This window comes from Serinus canaria, chromosome 11 (genome assembly GCF_022539315.1).
Source record: "Serinus canaria isolate serCan28SL12 chromosome 11, serCan2020, whole genome shotgun sequence".
In the NCBI taxonomy this organism is placed as follows: domain Eukaryota; kingdom Metazoa; phylum Chordata; class Aves; order Passeriformes; family Fringillidae; genus Serinus; species Serinus canaria.
This window is the reverse complement of record NC_066325.1, coordinates 10,201,297-10,225,753: the sequence shown is the minus strand read 5'-3', so window position 1 is coordinate 10,225,753 and position 24,457 is coordinate 10,201,297. Positions and strand designations below refer to the sequence as shown.

The 24,457-nt window shown below is 36.8% G+C and overlaps 1 protein-coding gene across 6 annotated transcripts in view; it reads right to left on the bottom strand.

Annotated features, from left to right (window-relative positions):
- The window catches only part of FTO (FTO alpha-ketoglutarate dependent dioxygenase), a 222,211-nt gene that overhangs the window by 185,564 nt on the left and 12,190 nt on the right, over positions 1-24,457 (bottom strand). Inside the window, exons 2-3 of one of the 6 annotated variants that reach the window (XM_050978819.1) lie at positions 12,127-12,188; positions 7,364-7,451 (exon numbers count right to left, since the gene is read on the bottom strand). The exons of 1 other annotated variant lie outside the window; for it this stretch is intronic. In XM_050978819.1, the coding sequence (XP_050834776.1) occupies positions 7,364-7,390 (27 nt within the window). In that variant the 5' untranslated portion in view covers positions 7,391-7,451; positions 12,127-12,188. Of the gene's footprint in view, positions 1-4,204; positions 4,293-7,363; positions 7,452-12,126; positions 12,189-24,457 lie in introns of those variants that run through there. 4 more of the 6 variants (XM_050978821.1, XM_050978818.1, XM_030227636.2 and 1 more) reach the window with 4 other exon arrangements.

Sequence of the window (24,457 nt, the reverse complement as noted above, 5' to 3'; positions counted from 1 at the left end):
CTTCTTAAAAGGCATTTCCCTAGATCTGATTTTTAAATTTTAAAAATTATCCACAGTGTAACAGTTTATTCAGATAGCAAGATTATGTTTTTAATGTTTTAAAAAACAATGTGATTTTTACACAGACATTAGTGATGCCAAGACATGAAAGACAATTTGATATGCACCATCCCTGTCACCACACACTGCACTGCTTTAGAAACTTTGTTAAGTGTTCATCTTGGGCCTTCAGAAAGGCAAAAACCTCTGCAAACACTTATTTTGTGGGCTGCTGTGAGAGTTAGTGGAGCTTTTTCAGGTGACTCTGCAGTGAGGATCAGAAACACAATTGCCCAGTTTTAGCGTGTGCCATGAACATTCTGCAGACATGAATCTCTGCTCATTAATTAATAATAAATGAGATTATTAATGAGATGGTCGTAAAATTCAGCAAGTGGAATATTAATAGTTGGAATCTCTCAATCACCATACATGTAATTGCTTATTTTTCCTGGAAAGAGATGTGGTGCTTTGTCACAGAGCAAGAGCAGTAACAGAAACACAGCAAAGATGTGGCAGTGCAGAGAGGATGGTGTGGCAGCTTTGGAACATCAACTCCACTCCCAGCCTACAACAGCTCCTCTGCATCAACTCTTTTCATCAGAAGTTCTTAAAACACTGCCCAATTTTTCATCTTAAAAAGTTTGCTAACCGTCTGCTGCAGTTTTTACACTTCTGAGACTACTTGTGACCAGAACTAGTAAAACAATTGATTTGTTTGGTTGTTTTTAAAATGGTTTTAAAAACCATTTAAAAACAAGCCCAATGGTTTTGCAGAAATTTCAGGGATAGATCATAAAAATAGAGCCACTATTGAAAGCATAAGAAAGTAGCACCTCCTTCTCCAACAGCTTTTCCCAATAGTCTTTTGTTTTCCAAAAGGTTACCAGGTTTAGAATGCCTGAGAATGCCTATTGTCATGAAAGAAAGATCTGAATCACAGTTCATACACAAACCTTTGGTTTCTCAAAAATCTCTCCTTCCTTACCATTTTTACCAACATAAGAATGTCCATTAGGGCTTGTGCTTCTCTTTCATTCTTCTCTTTAATGAACTCTAGTAAAAGGGATTTCTATCAAATCCTGCATGTAGCAGAGGGCCAGTGCTCTAAAATGCTTAATAAAAAATTTTATAAAGGATGAGGATGAAACATAAAGCAAAAATTTTGTGACACAGTACTAAGACTCCATCAAGAAAAAAGTCACCACTTTACAGGAACTTCTAAAACATTACCTCCTAATGGCCTTTCACATGTATGGGTTTTTATAAAAAATAAAATTGGGATAGTTTCTTAAGGAAGGAATGTGATTTTGAAGTTGACATTTGTTTAAACTACAAGGCTTTCCAAGTGTTAGCTATTAAAACTTCATAGCTACCAAGATCATTCAAGTGGTTCACTAAAACAAGTTATGTCAGAAATGAACCTAGAGTAATAAAAAATACATCCTAAATGTACCATTACAGCTTTTATTTCTCCATTATCACATATATTAGATTTCAGACTTTTTTTTCTTCAAATTATTTCTGTAAACTCTACTCATCAAAAGATCTTAAGGGACTGGCCAATTTTACAGCCTCATTTACTGACATGAAAATGTTATACTGCTAGTCAACTCTTCATTACAATTGGGACTTAGCAAAAACCTTGTCTGTGCCACATTTGACAATACAGCCTCCCAAAAATACTGGTAGACATTTGACCATACTGTACCACCCTGCATACTACAAGCTGATCTCCTTGCCCCCCTAATATAAATCAAAAACGTTTTTAAATGAAGGGCAAAAATATGTATGACTATCATTATTATTATTCTATATAAGCTCATATTAAAAATATCTATGATGGTCTAGTAATATTTCATGCCCCACATATCCACTTGCTAATTATACTACAATAAATTATACTTGTCAATTAATGTAACTGCAGTGAATCCTGTTCTTCCACTGAACAAACAGGTCCAGCTACAGAAGTAACAAAATGCAGTTCAAGTGACCTGGGCATGAAAAAAATGACGTAATGAACAATCCACTGCCATGCCAAGACCTCAGGTCTTACATCAGCATCTGTGAGTGGCTGTCACAAAGACTGTTTGATATTCTCTGCTGCCAAGGTACTGTTAGGCTTTGCTTACTAATTTCAACCTCTCCTACCCTTTCTCATAAATCAACAGGCCCAGGTTTTGGTTCACACACACACAGACCAGTCATGCACATGCACAGCACACTCCATTGATGTAACTGAACTAAGAGTTAATTTATGCATTGAAGCAGCTTAGCAATGTGTGAAAATGTCTGCTGCCAGTATCCCCTCTTTCCCCATCTTGAAGTGTTAAGGGCCCCTTAATTGTTGTTTTAACCTACAGGAACATTGTTCCTTTGGCCAGTGGCTGTTAATGGAACAGAACTGGCAATTTCCTTACCTAGCTGACTGTAGATTTGTCACACATGGATTAGCACTGTAAGGAATCATAACAAAAATATGAAGTAATAAATAGTTCAAACACAGACACTGGGCTGACAAAATGTCCCTAAGGCTCCTCTGTATAATTCTGAATAAACTTCTACTTCTCCAACCATCACTGCAAGCACATTGATAACATCACTAGCATTTGTGCATCCTCTTGCAGCAGGCACCAGTAACAAATGGGTCAGCTCTATGTATTAGGGGAAAAGTAAAAACATTCAAACTTTGAAATTATCAAATTCTAACCAAATCTCCAGTTCTTAGTTTCTTATACATATGGACACAAGATCACACATGTACTGAAGGAAACACAGTTAGGACAGTGTTTAGCCCAACATGGCTGTGAATCCTTATGAACAGATAAGGACACTGAGGCATGTCTGCATGTCACTGTTTGCATAGTTTCTAAAAGATAGCCAATGGATTCTGAGACCAGATTTCTTAATCTAGCAATTCTTAATCAGCTCATCCCCAAAGAGTCAGGAGGTAGAACCCTTAGTGACTGCTACCAATAACTGATTCTGCACCATTCAGGAAAACACCCCTACACACCCAGTCCCAAGAAATCAAGGGGGTTTGACCAATTGTGAAATACTAAGCACCAGTACTTGACAGACAAGATTGAACAAAGGTTAAAGACAGATAAAATAAAAACTATAACAAGGGTTAATATCACAACAATGATACATTTGGTGTTGCTGCTCATTTCATGTTCTAATAACGTGATGGTTCCTCACTCCCATGGAAATCTATTAGCAGGACACATGGCACTAGATCTTATATATATACTTGCATATTATGCTCAAGAATGGAAAATAATGCTGACATGGTGCTATTTATCCCTGAAGGCCTCAAGGAAACAGAAAGAAACATTAAGAATCTCCACCTTATTTTGGGAAATATTGCATATCTGCAATGTGGAATTGTACAAACCTCACTGGGATTCAATATCTAAATAATGCAACAAAGAGCAAACACACTGACCAATAACCACAGAACAGACAAGGATCTCCAAACTGAAACCCAAGGACTGACAGCTCAAAATGTAGATTTAGAACCTTTGCAACAGGCTCATAACTTCTGCACATATAGACAAAGAACTTTCCAACACAAACACTGGCAGGTCACACTGATACAATTTTTCAGAACTACCAGCAAAACAAAGATAAACTAAATTTTCTTGCAGCTTTTCATCACTTCCAGAAAATAACAAGCCTGGCATGACTGCTGGTCTCAATATATAGATACGTAGTGGTAGAAGCAACCAATGTTTAATAAGAACACTTTAAAAAGGGGAGAGGGGGAAAATCAAGTGTTAAAATATTGCCCAGAAAATAAAGCAATCAAAAGTGAAGTAAAAAGGATATGAAAAAAAATATAGATGTTTCCTTAAATACTTCAGGTTAGCAACAAATGCAGCTTCTAGCCTGCCCTTGGTGACAGTGCAGAAGATAGTGTTAATGCAGAAAGAGCAGGTGTTAAGTGCAAATGCATGTGCCATGCAATGGGCTACAAGGAAGATCAATAAGGAGCTAGAGCATTAAATTTCACATACTGTAGCTGTCATGCCCATTACACAGTGTTTGAACATCTTTGCAGGCCATTACAAAATTGTTGATTCTTGGTATTTTTTAGAGAACCAAATTATTTTCCAGAGTTTTATTAGCACAATAAGCACTATGAAAGTCTAAAAGCACTTACAAACTTGTGAAATCTGAAGTCCTTTAGAGCCCTCCAAGATATCATATGGACCTATCTGCAGAATGCATAACTGTATTCTTCACTGCAGAATGAAAAGACAGGAAGATGGTTTAAAGCCATACAGATAAAAGGAAATGTATTACAGGAACACTTTATTTTCTGTTAGCCACATTTCACCAGGCACAGGTGATGTATATTTTAAAGGAGGTGATGTATATTTTAAAGGAGGCATTTACAAGATAATTCTTGAGAGTATGTGCCACAATTAACAAAATCACTGCCAAAAAATGCACCAATGGAGGGGCCATGCCAGTTCCCTGGGCTCCTGCTGCAGAAGCAGCACCAGACTTCTTGCCTCATGCTTCTTGCCTCTGCTCTTCCATCTCTGTGCTTTGCCCTTTTCAAGGACATGATAAACTCAAATTTTCCTTCCAACATTTCTCACTAGAGGAGGCCCCGAGCAGAAGCTTTGTGGAATTCTTCCTCCTCTCCCCAAAACAATTTAGAGGTAACCATCACTGATGTGTAATCATGGTTACAGTGAATTCACTCTCAACATCTTTCCCAAATGATGGGACAACTGAGAATTCAGATTTGAAGACACACAGGAGAACAATGTTAATACAGTTGCATCACTTAACAATGTATTTTAAGGGATATAAAAATTAGAGATCACATTATGCACATCAATTTAACATAAAATTAAGATGAGTGTATTCAGTCACGTGCAGTGCAATTTGTAACATTTTACACTACTGGACCAGAGAATCCCTGAGGTCCCCTTCCAACCTGGTATTTTATGATTCTAAGAGTCATAAAATCTTGTAATAAAGGCACAGACATTGGTTTGTATTTATTACATACTAATTTCCTAACTTTGCATGCACTACACCATCAGTTAAATGATGGAAACACTCACTTAGAAAACCTAAATACTACAGTTGTTGAGTCAACTTTGCAATAAGACAACTAACAATGAAATACTGTTGGATTGAATTTTGGCATATAAATTAAAGAAAGGTATTGCTATATAGTTTGCTGGGAAAAAGGGATTTTTTTCAACAAAAGTCATTTAAAGAAACATCTCATAGTGAACAATTGAGACTTGGTAAATTTTGAAGCTTGAAGGTTTTGCTTTGTTCACAGTCTCCAAAATAAGCCACATGGGGAACAGAAAGCTAACATCTAAATGTTAAGTTGGCAGCCAACAATTGGCAAAATTCAGGGTCTGAAATGTTGGACAAGTTCAGACCAGAAACAGGGAGCACAATTGAAAAGAAAGGATAATTAAGGATTGGAGAAGACACCTCTGTGAAACCTGAATTCTCCCTCGTGGGAATTTTTTCTTATATCAAGTCTGGAAGTTTTTCTAAATGAGTGGTTCCCAAACTGTTTAGACCATCAGACTTCAAAGAATCATTCCTATTTCTTTAAGAACTTCTGCACATACAGCCTAAATAAACTGGAGGCAGCAGAGCCACACTGACTGAAAGGTAGATGCATCTCATTCCTCAGTTTGGTTTTGATTTATCACTTTGCCAGTCACCAGTGGTCAGTGAACCAGGAGACCCTGGTGTTAGAAATTCTCTATTGGCTCAGAATCCAAAAACCAGGAGTTAGTTGGGATCTGAATTTCACAGTACTGAGAACATTTACAGCACTATCAAAAGGGTAAAAAACCACAGCTAAAAGAAAGGCTACTCACATTTTATTCTTAAGCCATTTTTGCACAATGTAAATAATGTTAGGGTACACTAAGAGGTAAAATACAAGAGAACATTGATGTGCTCTGAAAGAAGGAAATCTCTGTTAAGACATTTTCTTTGTGCCAAATCCAGGCAAATTTCATAATGCAAATCAACATTTTGCTTAAGAATATGTTTGTTGAACAAACTTAAGAACTCCAACAGTTTCAAATAACGCTGTTTTAATAAAGCTATTCTGACTTATGAAAAGGCTAATACTTAATTTTCAGTTTTCATTTCTATTATTTGCATATACAGACCTTATTTCTCATTAAATTTCCCCCTCACTTGCAATGTTCAGGTATTATTTTGCAGAGCAGGACTCAAAATAGAAATGCATTAAAATTATTAAATCTTCCTTGTACATTTTTTCAGGGAAAACTCTTGCCTGTCCTTTCTTCCCACACACGAACATTTCCAACTGGTCTGATATTCTGAATAATCCTGCTGCTACCTCTGCCTGTATTTTGAGAATGTGAAGTAGTACAGTAATAACAAATCTTTTCAAAATAATCTCTTCCCTTCTCCATGCTGCTCTCAAACACCGGCTGGATTTCTGGAGGTGAAAAAGAGAGGCTGGCACATAGAGGACCATTCCAGATTTCAACCATTTCAACTCTCCTTACACTACTGCATGTTTCTTTGCCAAATTTAATAAATAAACAATTCCTGCCAAGAGTACTGACTCTAGAATGGCTTGGATTAGTTGTCTAAACAAAGGAAGAAGAGGGGCAGCCATACTGATCCACTACATACTAATGCTGTAGCAGGCTGATATGAAAATGCAGACATGTTCAATGAACTGTGTGGGGAAAATCAAAACTGAATCCATTAATGACTCAATAAAGAAAAAAAGCACCAAATAACTTCTGATTGTATTTTTAAGTAAATATCTGCATGTGATATTGTAATCTAATGATAAAAGCATTATCAAAAAAGCCCACAGTAAATAAGTACAAGTATAAGAACAGTGAGCAAACAAAAATCTTTCATGTAAAGAGATACAAGCACACAAAAAATAATCCTAATGAGGAAGTACAACTTGAGAAAGAGAAGGATTGTTCTGAGCAATCATAATTTTAAAGGCACATAGGAAAGCCTCCATCCAACTGAAAATACTGCAGACACCTTAAAATCTAAACTCTCTTGTTTCCTTAGAGGATATGTCAAAGACAACAATAAATTTCACTTCCTTCAGAATGCCTACAAGGATGGAGCCAACCAGTTTATAAATTGATACAGTGGTTTTGTATGTTGGAGTACTCTCAACCTGAAACTCAAAAAATCTAGGCCACCCTTTCTGACACATAGCCTGCATGTCTGTGTAAAACCATCTGAGTGACAGCAGCTCAGTTGCATTAATAAGGAAGGCTGAGGGCAAGGAATTGACATTAAAAGAAAGCTGCCAACCCACCTTTGTTCTTATTTGCTGGCTTAACATGCTGTATTACTTCCCTTTCTACAATGGAAATGTTTCAGCAGTAACTAGAATTCAAGAAGGGCTGAATGAAAAAAAAAAAAAAAAAGAACAATGTAGGATTTAAAAAAATATTCAAAGGGAGGATTTTAAAATTAAATAACAGAAAACTGCAAGAGCTTATGACCCACATTTGGCACTACACATGCTGCAATTCCCAATTAAACTAGTGACAAAGGCTTGATAGTCTCCATGCAGAGCTGAACTTCCATGTGAAATATGCCTCAAACCACTGCTAGTTGAGCAAATTCATTACATAAGAATTCCACTAAATTTTTACTTAGGAGTTTAGCTGAAATAAAAAGACTAGAGTTACTTAATAATTTTGGGAACCCTTAACTTCATCAGGCCCTGCATTTGGAAAGAACCATGATGCGGATCCCTGCCCACAGCATTTATTCAGGAACCTTTTCTTTTTATTTCCATCACAACCACTTCTAGCTAGGAAAGTGCAAACAACCTCAAGTACTGTTTAACTCAGGCTCCCTCCCTTTCATACCAAGCAGATGAACTTTGAGCATCACAGCAGCAGAGAGATCACCTTTAAGAGATGAGAACTGTTTCTCTAGAGCAAGGGACAGTGAGCTGTACCAAACCTCATGAAGCACTAGAACAGGCTCCTGAAGCCACTGGTAACAGATACTGTACTATACTTTCTGTAGCTCCTCATTTCATTTCTTTCTTTCTTTCTCTTTTTTTTTTTTTTTTGTTCTTTAAGTTGACAAGTTAAGTGTTCCGTGCTTACAAGTTTTCAATAGCCTATTGCAAAAAGACTCGAATTTGTTTGCATTACACACCACGGGGATTAAAAAGGAGTTAATATATATCTATTCAGAACTATTGTGCAGAAAATAGCTGTGTTGTACAGGGCTTAGGCTGTGACCCGCTTAACTTTATTCATAGAATGCACAATCCATCACGTACAAAAACACAGAGGAAAACGCGAGGTGTTGGTAAGTACCGCTGTTAGCGAGAATTTCTGCTAATTATTACACCAAATAAGCATAGTCAACAGGCCAGAGCTGTGAGAGGGCATGTTGCAGGGCATTCAATGGCTGCCTGGGCCGGAGATGAATACATTAAACGCATTTCTCCGTGCCCTTTTGCCGATAAACCATACCCCGACACTCGGCCGGCCGCAGCGAGCGCGGCGCGGGCACGGCCGGTGCTGCAGCGCCACCCAGCGGCGCCCGGCGGCAGCGCGCCCGGCCCGGGACAGGACAGGACAGGACGGGACGGGACGGGACGGGACGGGACAGGACAAGACAGGACGGGACAGGACGGGACACGACGGGACAGGACGGGACAGGACAAGACAGGACGGGACAGGACGGGACAGGAGCGCCCCTCCATGCCAGGGAAATCCCGACACAGCGGGGGCAGGGGGAAATCTTCTTCCTTCATACCTCCAACACACGTGCCCTTAGCTGATAACGTTTTACACACAGTTTTATTACAGCCCGCTGCTACTGTCCAAGCCAGTGTATCTTAAAGCCTATACTATGCACTGGAAGTTTTAGACAGTTTTTATCATTGATTTTAGGAAAATATTTCATCAATTAAAAATTTTTTTGTACCCCCCTATTTTTTAAATGGACTCTTATCACTACTATTTTTATCTGGAGTGCTTTCACAGCTTAATAAAGTGTACTAGAGCCTGCAAAGTTGCACATTCTTCATTTCCTTGCTTGCATGTTGACACTATGTGCACTCCTGCCATCACATTTATTGTCATTACAATGGAGTAGCAGCCATCCCCCATCTCTGTTACCCTGATTCTATTCTGCTGATCAGTGTTGCAGCTCAGTGTTGAAGTTTATGCAAACAAACTAAACTTTGCAGCACAACCTCGCTCATGGAAAGCCATGAAAAGGTTAAAATACATTTCATAATGAATATAAATTAATGTGTGAATACCAGCACAACTGTCTACCAAGCAGAAAGATTCACTTACATGCTTAGATCAAGTTAAAAGCATAGATTGCAAAAAAGGATGCTAGTACAATCCCTGCCATTAGTTCCTACATTTTTATTTCACAACATTTTAAAGGGAAAAGGCAAGAAGAAGTCTATTTCTCTAGCCATTCACCACATGGACAGCATTTATTTATGGACACTATATATATTGATGAATAAGTTAAAAATGCTACATCTGCACCCCACATCTATCATCATGAAATGAATAGCAATTTATTAATACTTTATAGTACTAATTTCAGCAGAAAATCACCCTCAACCAAGCTGCTTCCTATTACTGGCATTAAACTGCCATGACTCAATCTCATGACTCACAATTTCATGTGCTTCATTAAACTAAGCAAAAATAATGTACTTTAGTGTATGTAGAATTGCATACTACAAAACAAGGAGAAAAAAAATCAAAAAACCACACCAGGCAGAGTTACTACGACAGAAAGACACCAAATATCTGCTCTGATTGAAATATAACTTGTATCACAAGGTGCTTAGAGGTTGTTTTAAAAATGATTTCTCCTCATTCTGAAGCCGCAAGAAGTGTGAGGGGTGAGAATGAAGAGAAGGAATAACAGCTTTCAAACCACTGCTCATGAAAACATTATTCAGGCTGCAACAGACTGACAGTTGAGGAGTTTGTCTAATTTAATTTCCCCACCACAAACTCAGTGAAATGGAAATATAAAACTGCAGTAAAGTTTTGTATGTTCTCAGGTCCTGACCATTATATGGTCTAGACCTTGGGTGTTACATGATGAACACAGAATCTTACTCAGTTAAGTATCTGCATCAGAAAACCCTGAAATTATGTGTGATGAAAGAAGCTAGAATTCTCATTTTGATGGTTAAATTAGGACAATATGACCACATGGACTAAACCTTCCATTGTATTAGGCATACAGTTATGATGTGAAGTGCAGAAATACAGCTAAAAAACCCTCAGAAATCCAAATGGGAGGAGTGGTCAGCCCACTGTAACTCTAAGTTTGGAAACCTTTACTGTAAATACACTTTAGTATTTGAATCTATACCCTACTTTAGGACCTAAACTGCTGCCACAAGAATCAACATTGTTCCTACTTTAAATACAAAGTTAAAAAAGGAAGACAAATTTGTTCCTTATGCATCATACAGAATTCTGCTCATGGCTTCTCAAATTGCCCTTCCAGATTCAAAGAAAATGTTTGTACTTTCTGGAGCACTTTCACTGCTCTGACACCTTGGAAAGCTCAAATGAGCAGATGGGAGGGAAGATGTGCTGATACAAAGCAATGAAAAATGGTGAGAGTGTAGAGACCACAACACAAAGGCAGCATTATCAGCAAAAACCAAGTTCAACCCCCTGTTTACCAAAGCAATGAACAAAATAGTCCAAAGTTGGATGGTCACTGACCATCAAGCTTTTAAGACCCTGTTGTTTTATTGTTTTTACAAAAATACATCCTTGTTTCTAACACAGAGGATGTGTTAGAAAGAAAAAGGATTTAAACTAGAGTAATTCCTGATCAGCATGTCAGAAGTTTTAATCAAAAAGATGCCAAACTAGTAGTTGCCTTGAAAAACACACATAGATCATCTACTCCAAAACAGGTGTTGTTTCTTAAGGATCCAGAGATGTGCTGCCCCCTGAAGCCAGGGTCATGCTGGCTTTCTAGATTCCAGATTCAATCTGAAATGTAAATGCTGCATAATTTCCAATTCTTGATATTCAAGAAACAAACAAGGAATATGGTTCAAGTTTTAGACAGTGAAATGAGCCCAGTTGGGTTTATCTTCAATGCAGTCCCCACTCAAAACATCTCAGCTCACATCCACTGGCATCAGGTCATCCACATTCCAGCTCTGTAGCCCACATCCATTTCACAGCCACAGAGGAATGCTCCTCAGAACAGCTATCACCTGCAAAAGTTTTTCCCCCAAAGAAAAACTCCTCCAAGAAGACAACACACCACATGAAATTTCTGTCACATTCCTTTTGCAAAGCATATCATTCACATATTTGCAGGAATATAACATTTTTCCCTCTTGCAATATACCAGCCCTCTCCTCCATAGGATTAAGATTCTTTCCTTAAAAGCTATAAAAATGTATTTGCCCTTATAGCTGAAGAAATGTTTGACTGACCAAAGCCCAACTGGCCATATGCCTTAGATATTCCAGATATTCACAGTTATTCATATTCTCAAATGATGCTGATTACTCATGGACATTGACTGGATAACCCCAGTGGCTGAAGCCAGTGCTAAGAAAGGAATTGCCAAGCAACTTTTCAAAAATAAGTTTTCCTTATCCACTTCCAAAGAATTATTTTTGCTCTAAAATATTGAAACAAAACAAAAACCAACCTTACTGGTTATTTAAAGCAACACAATCTAGAACGATGCTCTCTTTTGCTGTGACAAGAAAGTGAATATATGAAAAAGGGGCTTGACAGCACTCAATTTTAGTTCATTTTCAATATTAATTTGTTTTAATTACCTGATATGACAGATCATTAAATGCAAGCAGGCTCATCATAGCAATACAAGCTTCAGACAGTATTTTTAAAAATTCAACTTACTATCACCATTGTTTTATTTCTTTCATACAAGTGAAAGGTTTTTGAACTGCATTTAGAAGGATAAAAACCTCTAAGAAAATTCCTATGTTCCTCAGTATAAAAATTGTTATCCTATGCTTCTGGTAAAGTAATTTCCTTTTAAAATTATGTGTGAATAAAGCATTACCTATTTTAACAAGTCCAGTGCAAGGAATACCAACTGCTCTACAATCATAATTTGCAGGTTCCCTGAAAAACAAAACAAGGGCACATAAACAAAAATCCTGCACTTCAAGAACTCCAGAATCAATAAAATGGATTTACTCCTGTGAAACTGCTCAGCAGTGGAGAGGGCAGGAGGACTCCTTGCTTTCATCAACTCTTTCAGGCACAGCCACAGCACAACATTCTTTAGGACACAGCTCTCCAGACAGCTCCTATGTTGGAAAATTCAATGCAAAACTGAGGTAAGGCAAAGTAGAGTGACTCTGGGCTTTTGGTAACAGGTTAAAATCAACTTTGGTTAATATTAACCATTTAGTTATTATTCAATTATCAATTCTTATTTCTGAACAGAGTAGTTGTTTTTGCATTATGGCAGGTATGGAGTGATACTGGCAGCTGGAGATTACACCAATAAAGTCTTGAAAATTGTTCTGTATGACAGTAGATCATATATCAGTCTTACAGAGAAACACTGCTAGTTATTAATAAAAAGTTGTCCTATAGAAAGGTGTACTATATCACACTGGGGTTTACCCACCTTGCTGCAGAGACAGCCTCTTTTCTGCTGTCAAAATGCTTTTGCTATATGTAAATATTTAATGTTGTTACCATCATTCACTCAGGGCTCACATTGTCTGTTCAAGCATCTATTACTGTCTGCTAGATCCACTTGAGGATAACACTTATTCATGACTGCTGCTCAGTCACATGCAGGCCCCACTTCTCAAAGACTCTTCAAAGTCCCATGATTTATTAAACACAACACAAAGACCTGTATCATTTGCAGGCTTTTACTTGTGCAAGTGTTAGCACCAAATGCACCCAAAATCCTGCAGCAGTTTTACTACACCAAGACTGAACTTTTATCCAGGGTTCTGTAAGCAACTGAAATCCAAGAAAGAAAATCTACATTTCCTGAACTCTCAGGTAGGAACTGTAGCTTTTAACAGAAAGATACTGAGTGCATTGTGGTTTATTTAATATTCTGAAAGGAAACAAACATCAGTGGTCAATTTCACACCTAGTTGTAGTTGCATGCAGCCCAATTTTTTTTGTATTTACCTAAATTCACAGCCCTGCATGTAATACATATATCTATATATATATAGATATAGATATAGATAGATAGATATCTGATATGTCATAAAAGATTTCATCACCAATATTAACCCTTGATATAACTTCCATTAAAACATTACAGAAATCAGCTTTCTAAGTCACAGAAGTCCTGTTGTGACAGACAAAAAGAATCATCAGAGTCCTCAAGCAGAACAGTCTCTCTAGCAGTTGTTTTGTTTCAAATCTCAGTTTTAGTTTAAAAAAAATATTTTTTAATTTGATTTTTGTTTATTTTGTTAGGAAACAGTAAGCATCACAAACAGACCATCCTAAAAAGTACAAGACTGCACAATTATTCCTTCTATCCCAGTGGACCCTTACACTTTATATTACAAGATCTGTTCATCAATGAGGCTAAAAGGAAATGAAAATGTTGGATTCAAAAGATCTGCCTTTCAGTTAACATCCTTAATGCAAATTAGGGTTAAATGTGAATAAAATTAATATTTAATCACTTCAAAAACTTCTATTCCTTTCTTCTCTTTCAACACTAAAATTTAATTATAAAAGAATGTAAAACAAGTGTAAATTTAAAAGAATCATTTTGAAGATTTGCATTAATAGTTCGAGACCTATTGACACGGATGAAAAGAAGGGGAATCCCAACATTGTGTTGCTTTAAAGCACAGTGTGATTCTATTCCTTGGCAAGAGACAGCAGGAGCCCAGGCACAGGGGAGTGCTGTGGCAGGGCAGAAGGGAGGACTGGGATGGAGAGGCATTGCAAGAGCAGCACAGCAAGGCTGACCTCTGCCAAAGAGTCAAGTGCAGCTACAGGAGTGGGGAGTGTTGGGGAGAGGGAAAGGAAACCCAGTGTTTGAACTGAGGGCCTCAGAAGATTGCTTCACCATGGAATAAAGAGTTCCTATCACATAGGGGCACAAGCCAATATTTAGTTATGATGCAGCATGATACACAGAAAACAATCCAAAACTGGGGGGAAAAAGCTTCTGACATCAGCACCTCTTCAAAGTATTGCAGCTCTTTTGCAATCTAACCTGCAGCCCTCCCAAACTTTCATTCACAAGGTGAATCCTATGGGCATCATGGTTTTTCATAGGGGTTACTGTTGCACAGTTTATATATACAGTTAAAAAAAATATATATTTATAAAAGCTTGCACTTTGATAATCTGTGTCTCCATGGAAGATAATTTGGCTGTAAAGAACCAAAGAGGCTCTTTCCACCACTCTTCTCTATGCCAACTTTGAACTAAACTCAGGTTAGAAGTTGTTTTCACAAAAAGTAAAGAAATTCAAAATCCCTAATGTGTTTCCATTCCTTTCTTGAACATAACTGAAGCACTTTGTCACTCACAAACAACACAGATAAATGAAAGAGGGGAGTGAGATTCATGGCAAGCACCAGTCACAAAGGGTAAGAATTTGAATGCTGAAAACCCAAATCCAAGAACTTCTTTCAAATTGACTACTTTGATGCTTATACCCTAAAACTTCCCCAGGTACCTGCTAAACTTCTTTTGACTAGAATTCTCTTAAAGTTTTAACCTATCTTAAAAAAATTTCAGCTCCTATGAGAAAATGCACGTTTCCTAACATTGGTTATGTAAGTCACTTAGTGAGTTCTAACATTAACACCATTCAACAAAAATACAGCAGATAGTTTTTAAAGCATACCACTAATGGCCACCACTGCTCAATCTCATGAACATAAGGCAAATTTGCCTTCTAAAGGGAAAACTCAAACCCAGTTGGGTATTATAGTTAACTGCTCCAAATACAGACAAGTTTTCTCTGGAACAAGCACAGGTGGTCATTTCATTTCTGTCCCACTCAAGTCAAAGAAATGAGAGAGAGAGAAATGTTTTTAGCAGACAGCACCAAAATAAGAGGAAATTGATTGTTTGCAAAGTATTTTTCTCAGTACAAAGAACTCATCACTCTGCCAAAATTATAAAGGCTTATTAAACTTGAGCATTACATTGCTAATACTTTGGTAAATCCCTTTTCCTAGCTATTTAACTTCTGCTAGTTGAACTTTAAATAAAAGAAAATGGTCTTATTTCCCCCTCAAATAATGTTTTCTCACTCCTTTCTGCAATAGTTTTCTTTACATGGACTTTGTTGACTGTACTCCACCACACAACATTTTAAAACCTGAATCCCAATCAGGGCCACCCTCATTAAAAATGTGACCTTTCACCTCCAATGAAGCCCTGCTAACATAAATTACATTTTGTTGTAGCCCAAAGGTGATAGAGATGAGAGCAGGATAAACAAGGTATAATACAAAAGCCAGTTGGGTCAGCCTTTCATTACAGCCCTTTCAAAAGCTATTAATCTCCCTTGTAGTCAGTAGGCTGCAAATAACTTCTTCTAACCTACACTGTACTCAAAAGGAGCCATAAGGACAGGTCATGCAAGATGCAAATAATTCTTGGTCCTCAAAAAACCACTTCAGTTGGTATTAGGAGAACATCCTGGTATGCTACTTGGAATCTCACTAATCAGAGGTAAGTCAACAATATCAATCTGGCCAAAATAAACCACAAAAAACAGATATAAATTAATAATATTGAATTTTAAGCAGCTATAAAATAATTCTTTAGATTTTAAAATGTGAATAGAAAATGCTAATCATCAAGTTCAGCTTAATTTGTGTTTCAAGTCAGGGTCCACCTTAAAAATAACAGAGGAAAAAAAAAAAAAAAAGAAAAGTAGGCATTACTATATTTCAAAGAACATGGCACAAGCCAAGTACAAGCCAGTCCTTAAGAAATACCATGACAGATTTTAATAGTAGGCAACAATGACTTTGTCTACCTGGATCCTTCTTTTGGTACTTCATGGCCAATTACAGTAAAAGTTGCTCAACAGGATACACACATAAGAAAATTCCTGTCACAGAGCAGATGCAAATTTAATTACTTTAAGTTAAACCTTCCATCTTGTCTAGAGGTCCTTCAAAAATGCAACTGTAAACAAGCACTACATTGCAATCAGGTGTCAAGGGCTTATTTGATCTCTTACAAAATATGTCACAAATCACTGGCAGAAAGTGGGTCGAGAGGGAGAACAAAGGAAGAAACTGTCAATGGACTAGGTAGCTCATGTGAGCGTGCCTATTAGTGCACTGGATCTTTCTGCTCCTGTCTAATGCTGTCCATATAAAACCTTCTTAGTTTGACAGTGTTCTGTTATCCTGCATTTGATGTAATTTTTCTGTAGTAAGCAAAAAAGGAAAAAAAAATCTGTGAAAAGAACTGATAGAGTAACCAGAGAAAACATTGAAGATATCAAAATTATTTATTCTGCTAAGATATCAATTTTGTGCTATTCTTCATGTGTGATGTTACAGCACTTCTAGAAAGCTCTGCATTTTTGAGAAAATAATCACATAAAAGCTGGGAGTAAATTACTTTACATTGCAATAGAATTACAGATGGCCCCAAGTAAGAAACACATAAGACATTCTTTTAAGGAAGAAAGTCACAGCTTTGCACAACTGGCCAGAAGAAAAGCATGTGTATGCAATGCATTTTACCTGTTTTGAAACACCAAGTATTTTTGGGGAACTAGAGTTAAAATCCCAGACAGCTCTCTGCAGTCCTCTGGTGGTCCTGAAATGCTGGCAGGTCACTGCTCCTGAGTCCCTGCTCTACAGTGTAGCTCAGAATGGAGAGTGTTTAAATGGCAAAGTATTGGTAATGTTAAGGAATTTATGGATACACAGCTATGAGGACATAAGCCTTATGGCAGAAAGACTTGGTAGGTATTTTATTTTGTAACAGAACCCCTCAGATGTATTTAAATGCACAGACCATCTTCTGTACACACTCAGTTTGAACCATTTGCCACAGAGTTAAAACTATAATTAAAGAAATCATTAAAATTCACAAGTGAACATGCCAACATCTCTCAGATTTCCTCGGAGTTCTGTGCAGTTGAACAGTGAAGACCTGTGTCTCTTCAGCAGCAAAGACTCACTGGTCTGCAAGCACAGCTTGACTGCTCTAAGGAACATTCTGGGGGTGTGGGGGCAACTAACCCAAAATACATTGGGCTACAACAGCCATGGGTATGTCCCTTGTAAGACCACCCAGAGTCACTAGGCAAGGTCAGTTGAGCTTTAGGACACATAAGCTTGTCTAACTTTTATACTCTTACAAGTTGGTCTAATGTATTATTAACCTTTACCTATCAAATTTGTCTCAACACAGCAAGGAAAATACAAGAATTTAAATACTGCTGTAAGAAACTCAAAATTTGTATTCTCTGACTCAAACAGTGTAACTTCTACATAACATTTACTGGAGAATTTCCTTAAGTGCCTATTTATTCAGGAAAAAAAAACAAAAAAAAACCCCTCAATTATATTTGTTTCATTTTACAGTGCTTTTTCATTAAACCAAAGTATATCCTTATTACCTGTAATACAACAACTTTTTCAAAAATAGTATCTTGAAGAGTCAGTTTAGAGAAGCCCTATTAAGTCTGACAAATCAGGCCAAAGAGTTCCTCTTTCATACAATCAAAATTACTCAAAATGGAGGCAGGGAGAATATTTTCCTCTTAGGCTTTCAAAATCAAACCTTTCTATATTGCTCTAAGCCAAAAAAGCAGATAAAGAGCAAGAGTAGCTAGGAAGCTGCCTGCATGGGGCAAGGCCTGACTGTGCTTACTATACAGGCTGCTATTTTTGCTATTTAATCAGAACTGCATGTCATAGTTATCAAATTGGTGAATTCAGTTAATTCTGTTTAATACATGTGTCCCACACACACTTCCTTGCTACTGAGCAAAGAAACCAAATTGTTAGCTTTCCAACCCAGTTCTCCTTGTTAGCAGAATATCCCCATCAGGAATGAACTTGAACAGCTGATACTCTCACTTATTTTAATAAGAAAAATTTCCTCTTGGTTCAAATCCCACCCCCCCAAAAAGAGTTTTAAGTCTAAACTACTTTATTTCTATATTAGATAACAGACTAGTTGCAATCACTTTGCTAAGAGTTGACTTTTTTTAAATCCCCCAGATGACTCTAACGTCACATTTACGAACAAAAATGCACAACATCTATTTATCTCATTCCCATAAAATTTAAACAGTGCAACACATTATTCATCTATCCATATTATAAACTGTTGTGTACATTAAGTGGATAATATTATTAACACTAATGTTTCTGTAGGCTATTCATTAAATAAATGGTAGGCACAGTAATTCCATCTATTACACATGGAGCTCAATAACAGCTGTAAATGAGAAAATGGCAATAGACATACTGAGTAATTATCAGAACTAAAACGACAACTGTAACAATATATCCATTGTGTAAATAGTCTGATTATAGAAACACAGACTAATCTGTAATTTTTCATCACTGATAAACATTGGTGACCAGCCAAAATTTGAATTATATTTTATCCAGTTAATAAAACACAAAACCTACTTGATTTATTAATTTAACAAGATTCAAGTATTTTGTTTACTATGATACAGAAATATGTGCAGCTTGACATCGAATCACCATACCTGCCTAAAAACTACAGCTAGAAAAATGCACTATACCTTTCCACGTGTGTAGATACAAACATGACATACAGAGTTTTGCCAGCAAGATGTCATAAAGCTCTACTGGCTTGTCAGTAGAAGTTCTGTAAGGCTTCTTGTTAATATTTACAGGCACCACATAATCCCAGTTTAGAGCCTGCAGGAGCAACTGATCATGTCAGTAAAGAGACTGAGGTGACTTTCTAGTTTGAGAGCTTTGGTGATCCTAGTTAAAAATCTTAATATTTTTACTACTGTTCATGGAATAATGCCTAGAAATTATCTGTAGAAGCACAAAACAATCATGTAGCATGCTACAAACACAACTGACTAACACTGTAAGGTTACCCAAGAAAAGCTGGGATCACTCCTAAGAATAAATGCAATCAAAGGCCTGATATTTGGGATATGAGGCACTATTTCACCTGATACAAAACTGCTTCAGTCAAACACCTGGCATGACTTCCTGCAAAGAGTGCAATTATTAACAGGAAAAGACTCAATGTGGCAAACACCAGGGGTTATTAGAGAAAGGCTCCTTAGGAAAATGCCAGCTTTCTTCCTTCTATTTTCTGCCTCTGTACCAAGAGTCACACAAACTTGCCAGCACGTGATGGAAGAGGTTGAGGTGTGGCCCACCTTCCTGATACTGACCAGATGGGGAAGATGCTGCAACTGGCATAAAGCCCAAGGAGAAAGAACTCTGTGGGGACAGATTTCTGGGGAGAGACAAACATATTTGACAAGAGCAAGACAAGAGCTCTCCCCCAGACATCATCCATAGGGATCCTTCATTCCCCTTTGCTTATATTGTCCCTGCATATGCATAGGATGACTGAATTTATTATGCAAGGGAATTAATCACACCACTGGCACTGTCAAGAAGTCACTGAGCTTTTATTATGCATGCACAGTTCTGCCATTTTGCACACACAGATGAAATTTGGAATTCTCAAAGAATTTCAAAACTAAATCAGAAAGGAGAGATTAGGCTAGAGCCACAATAGTAGAGAAGATTCCACATGCAAAGGAGATTTTCTAAGAATAATAAATCCATTCTAAGCAGTTCAGAGTATTTCAGCCAGGTACCTCTCTACAGGGCTCAATGGCCAAGGCCCAGCAGGTACTTATGCATGAGCAGGTCATCTGCTCTTCACAACTATTTGTGTGGATTTTTCTTCATTTTTATTATTTGTAGCTATGCCAACACTCCATGCTTTAAAAAAAATTTCCATTTTTTTCCTCAGTATCGATTCTCCCTCACTACTCCTCACAAAACAAGAATTAGCAGATGCCCAAGTGAAAAATAACTTGGCTTTAAACAAAATTTGATGCACCTACATTGCTAAAGAGCATCTCTTAAAAAGCAAACCACACATGTAAATTCACTTACATATACAGTACACAACAGTCACTCATTACACTTCAGTCAAATAAATGCTAGAATATTACACAGGAATCCACTAGATGTCTGGCTTTGTAAATCACTTTTTATTGATTCTCTATCATTCAGTTCTGTGTTACTTTTCTCCTTATCTAATCTTCCTCCCAAAATATTTCATTGCCTTAGTATTTTATCATCTTTCAGCATGTCTCTCTTTCTTGAGTTATCCTGTTCCTTCACTGCCCACCTTCACTACTGACTTCATTCTCCAATTTTTCTGCAATAGGAATTGAATTAGGATTAGGAACTGGATTATATCCTGCTCTTTACTTAAATCCCTTGGAATAAAAATATTTACAAGAAAACAATATCAAATCTCCCACTGATTATGAAACAAACAAATAAAAATGATAAATAAATGGGCTTGTTAATGCAAATTTCTAAAAGCTCTTTAATCACAAATGCAGGTAAAATCATGGGCAGTTAAGTATGAGCCAATGCAATACTGAACACTTGAAAATTGAAAGAGGAAAGTTCTGTAAAGCAATAACTGGCTACTAACCTTCTGGGATATAATCAGAGACATTCTACAACACTTCATAAATCCAAATTCCCTGGACTGTTCTTTCAGTTTTTAATAGAGAAATCAGTTTATAACCATACCAAAAGATGAAGAATTAAATTGATATTTCCATGGATATTGCTATACTTTCAATAGTTTAAAATAACCTTGATTTAATTAATCAGCTCATCAGTCTCAAAATTGTTTGAAACACAAATCAGCATTGCCCTAACTCTAAGGAAACTGGACTTTTGAGGCAAAATTACCCTAGCTTAAGTACCATTTCAAGAAGTTGAAAATAATTGTCAGCTTAAGGCCCTTTTTACAGGATGGTCTAACAGTTATCTCCTCTTTCACATGCCTTATAAAAAAATCTAAATAATTAGGAAAGACCAAGTTAATTATTTATGCTTCAGAAGAAAATAATGTCAGAATTTTCAGGATCTAACAAGACACACTTCACTGACCTGACTGAAATAAGTTAACATTGATTTTCTAAATTTCATCTTCTATTGACATTAAACCCAATACCAACAGATTTCTACCTTCTTCATGAACACTTAGAGCTTTAGGCCAAAAATACATTAATGAGCTTGACCTGCAAACAGCCAAAAGTAGACCAAAGTTATGGGGTTTATGCTCTTTTAAAAAGGCTCCCAGGCCTTTTGAAGAAACTTTTTCACTTTCTCATGAATGTTCACTTATGATTTCACTCATTTTGGGCATATTTTGGGCATAGATTTCAGTTTTTAAACAATATAAAAACCAGTATCTCTTTGACAACAGGATGCCGATTTCCCATCCCTTGGAGTCTCATACCTCTAACAACAAAACTTTTAAAATTTATTTATGCGAACAAGAGAGAAGATTATTATGCAAGGAACTCAGATAAGAGACATCTAAATTTCATTGCCATCATGCAAACCATGAAGAAATGCTGAAACCCATTCTACTCAAATATTGATAAGAGTGCAACAGAAATCTTTCCTCTGTCCTTAATTCCAGTTTCTGATTAGCAGGGACCAAACCTTCCTTTACAGAATTGCACAGAAGTATTAATTAAAGCTTAAAGTTCATTTAACAGTTTGAGATGTTCCAGCTCTGCAATTTAAATCAACTCTCTAAGTTATATATATTTCATCACACACAGCAATAGGCAATGACTAACGACTTCCAAATTAATTGTTACAAATTATAAATGCTCTGGAATGCTACCCAGAAAAGGTCTGGAATGGGACACCAATTATTTCTAGAATACAAGAAATATTGTTACTTGTATCAACCAAGTCCATGATTGAACTCTAAGTTGCAGAGCCCACTGGTACATCAGGATTTCAAGACGTGACTCAAGCCATGTCAGCCTTTTGTGCAGCAAAGGCCCTGGACAAGTGGAGAGCAGGGTTAAATGCAGAGCTTGAACCCTGAGTGTCTGAAGGGGTCAGAAGGAATCTCTTGATATGGATCATACATCCTGTGATACCAAGGGCTCACACAACAAACAATCTCTGCCTTTCTTCATAACCTTGTTTAGTACGGTAAACCAGCTTCTTCTTTCTACCCCTGAGTACATTTTATCAGTGGCTAGAAATGTCAAATACTTCTGTGGTAAACAGAACTATCCTGGCCTTTTTTATTTTCCTACACACCAGTACTAAAGAAGGTGACAATGTAATCTGCCCCAGGCAACTCCATCACCATCCACAGTAGACAGGTCATTTTCCTTTTTATCAAAGAGGAGAGTAGGTCATCACATTTTAGTACATGTTGACACCCCTGCTAGTAAAAAGAGATAAGAATTCAGTGCCCTTAAGGTGCCTTAACCTCTATTTTACCTAATACAGACATTTCACAGCTCTTACATTAAAGCCAGAAAACAGATTTGTTCCCTGAAAGAATGCACTACAAAGGTCTCAACCTCTGTGACAAGCCGATATTTTGTATTGCAGAGGGTAGAGGTGACAACAAAGCACTTCCCTTAAGGTATCTACCTCTCTTTTATTTTGGGTAATAGGATTTATTTTGTTCCTATAACACCATAGAGCACCATGGATGCTTAACCTCTCAAATACACTTGTGTGGCTTTGGAACACCTTTGGAAGTTGAAATAAAAGCCCATGGACACCTCCTGCCATCCTGAGAACCACTTCAGAAGTTTCTTTGCTTGATTAAAACATTTTGCTTTCAGCTGGGATATTCTTAATTCAGAACACAAACCAAAATAATGACACTTAACTGCTGTTATCTTTATTCACTGTGCTTTCACTTTCAAATTCTAATGTCTAAAGAAAGTTAGAAAACACTTTTATAGTGCTCCTTTTATCTTTTAAGGCAATGGGAAAAGACATCAGCTCCCAATACTTAATGAGAACTTACTTTTTATTTCATTTTATGTTAATAAACTGGTTTCTCCATATCCTTTTTATACCAGTGATAAAAAGATCTGCAGAGCAAGAGCAAAAACATTGCAAACTCTTAGTTACGACACAGACTGGACAGAATTCACAAAAGTATTTCCATTTGGAAAAATATAAAGATATGAACGTGCATAAACTGCATAATGATGCCTACTTTCTTCTGCACATGAGTGTAAAATGTTACTTCAAAATAGGAAAAAGAAGCAGCCTCTGGTGAGAGAAGAAATAGGCATTCCACACTTCAAGAGAAAAAATAAATTTGTGGTTGAAGATTTTAAACTTTTCTCCCTCAGTAACACAACTACAAAGAGTATTATTAACTCCCAGCAGAAATTAAACCATCATTTGTACAGTGAAAGAAATAGCAACATTTTTTCTGAAAGGAAAAATAAAATTCCTTTAGTTTTAAAATAGTTGGGTCAGTTTTTCTGTTAATTTTAACTGTTGAGGCAGAAAAAGAGTTCTGAATTTAGAGACCATATTAACCAACACAAAGACTCATTATTTAAATGCTAGTTAGTTGTCTGCTTAAATGCACTTAAATGATTGCACATTTGCATATTTACACACTTCAGAAATTCAGTCCTTCTTCACAAAAGCATATTTCATATATATATACATTATTCCAGAAAGGGAAAACACAAACCAAAACTTACAGCAAATTCATGGGCAGAATAAAGAATTTAGAAGATAATAGTTTTAACATCTAATAACAGACCATTCACCAAAGAATTTTGCACATTTATGGCACAAGGGTGCATATATGTGCACAAAAAAACACCTGATGCGAGCATTTTATACTCTATTTCAGAGTTACCACATGTCAACAGGCTGGCAGAGACTAAAAGAGTTGGGCTATTAAACAGCAACAGCATTTCTCTTTAAGAGCAGAAGACCAAAAAGATCTCCATGACACAATCTAGTATTTTAGATCATGGACTCTGAACTGAGGTCTCTTGCAAATGATACTGCGAGCAGAAAAAAATAAAATATGGTTCTGAAAATACACTGAGGGCAAAACTATTATGAAAATAATACTTTTTTGTTTCTAGGCAATCTAACCAATAACCACTACTATGACTCTACTGTTTTTACTTAATTAGCATGAAGATGTTTTGAAACTTGAAGGGAAAAAGAAAAGTGACTTTATAGCCAGTTTGCAAGATAATGCTACTTTTCTGGTTTGGAAAGAAGTCATTACGGTCATTATGAACAAGCTCTAGTGAATCTCTGGTTTTAAGATGATATTTTGTGATGTCATTTTAATATCCCATTTCAATTACAAAGGAACTGATACATTTT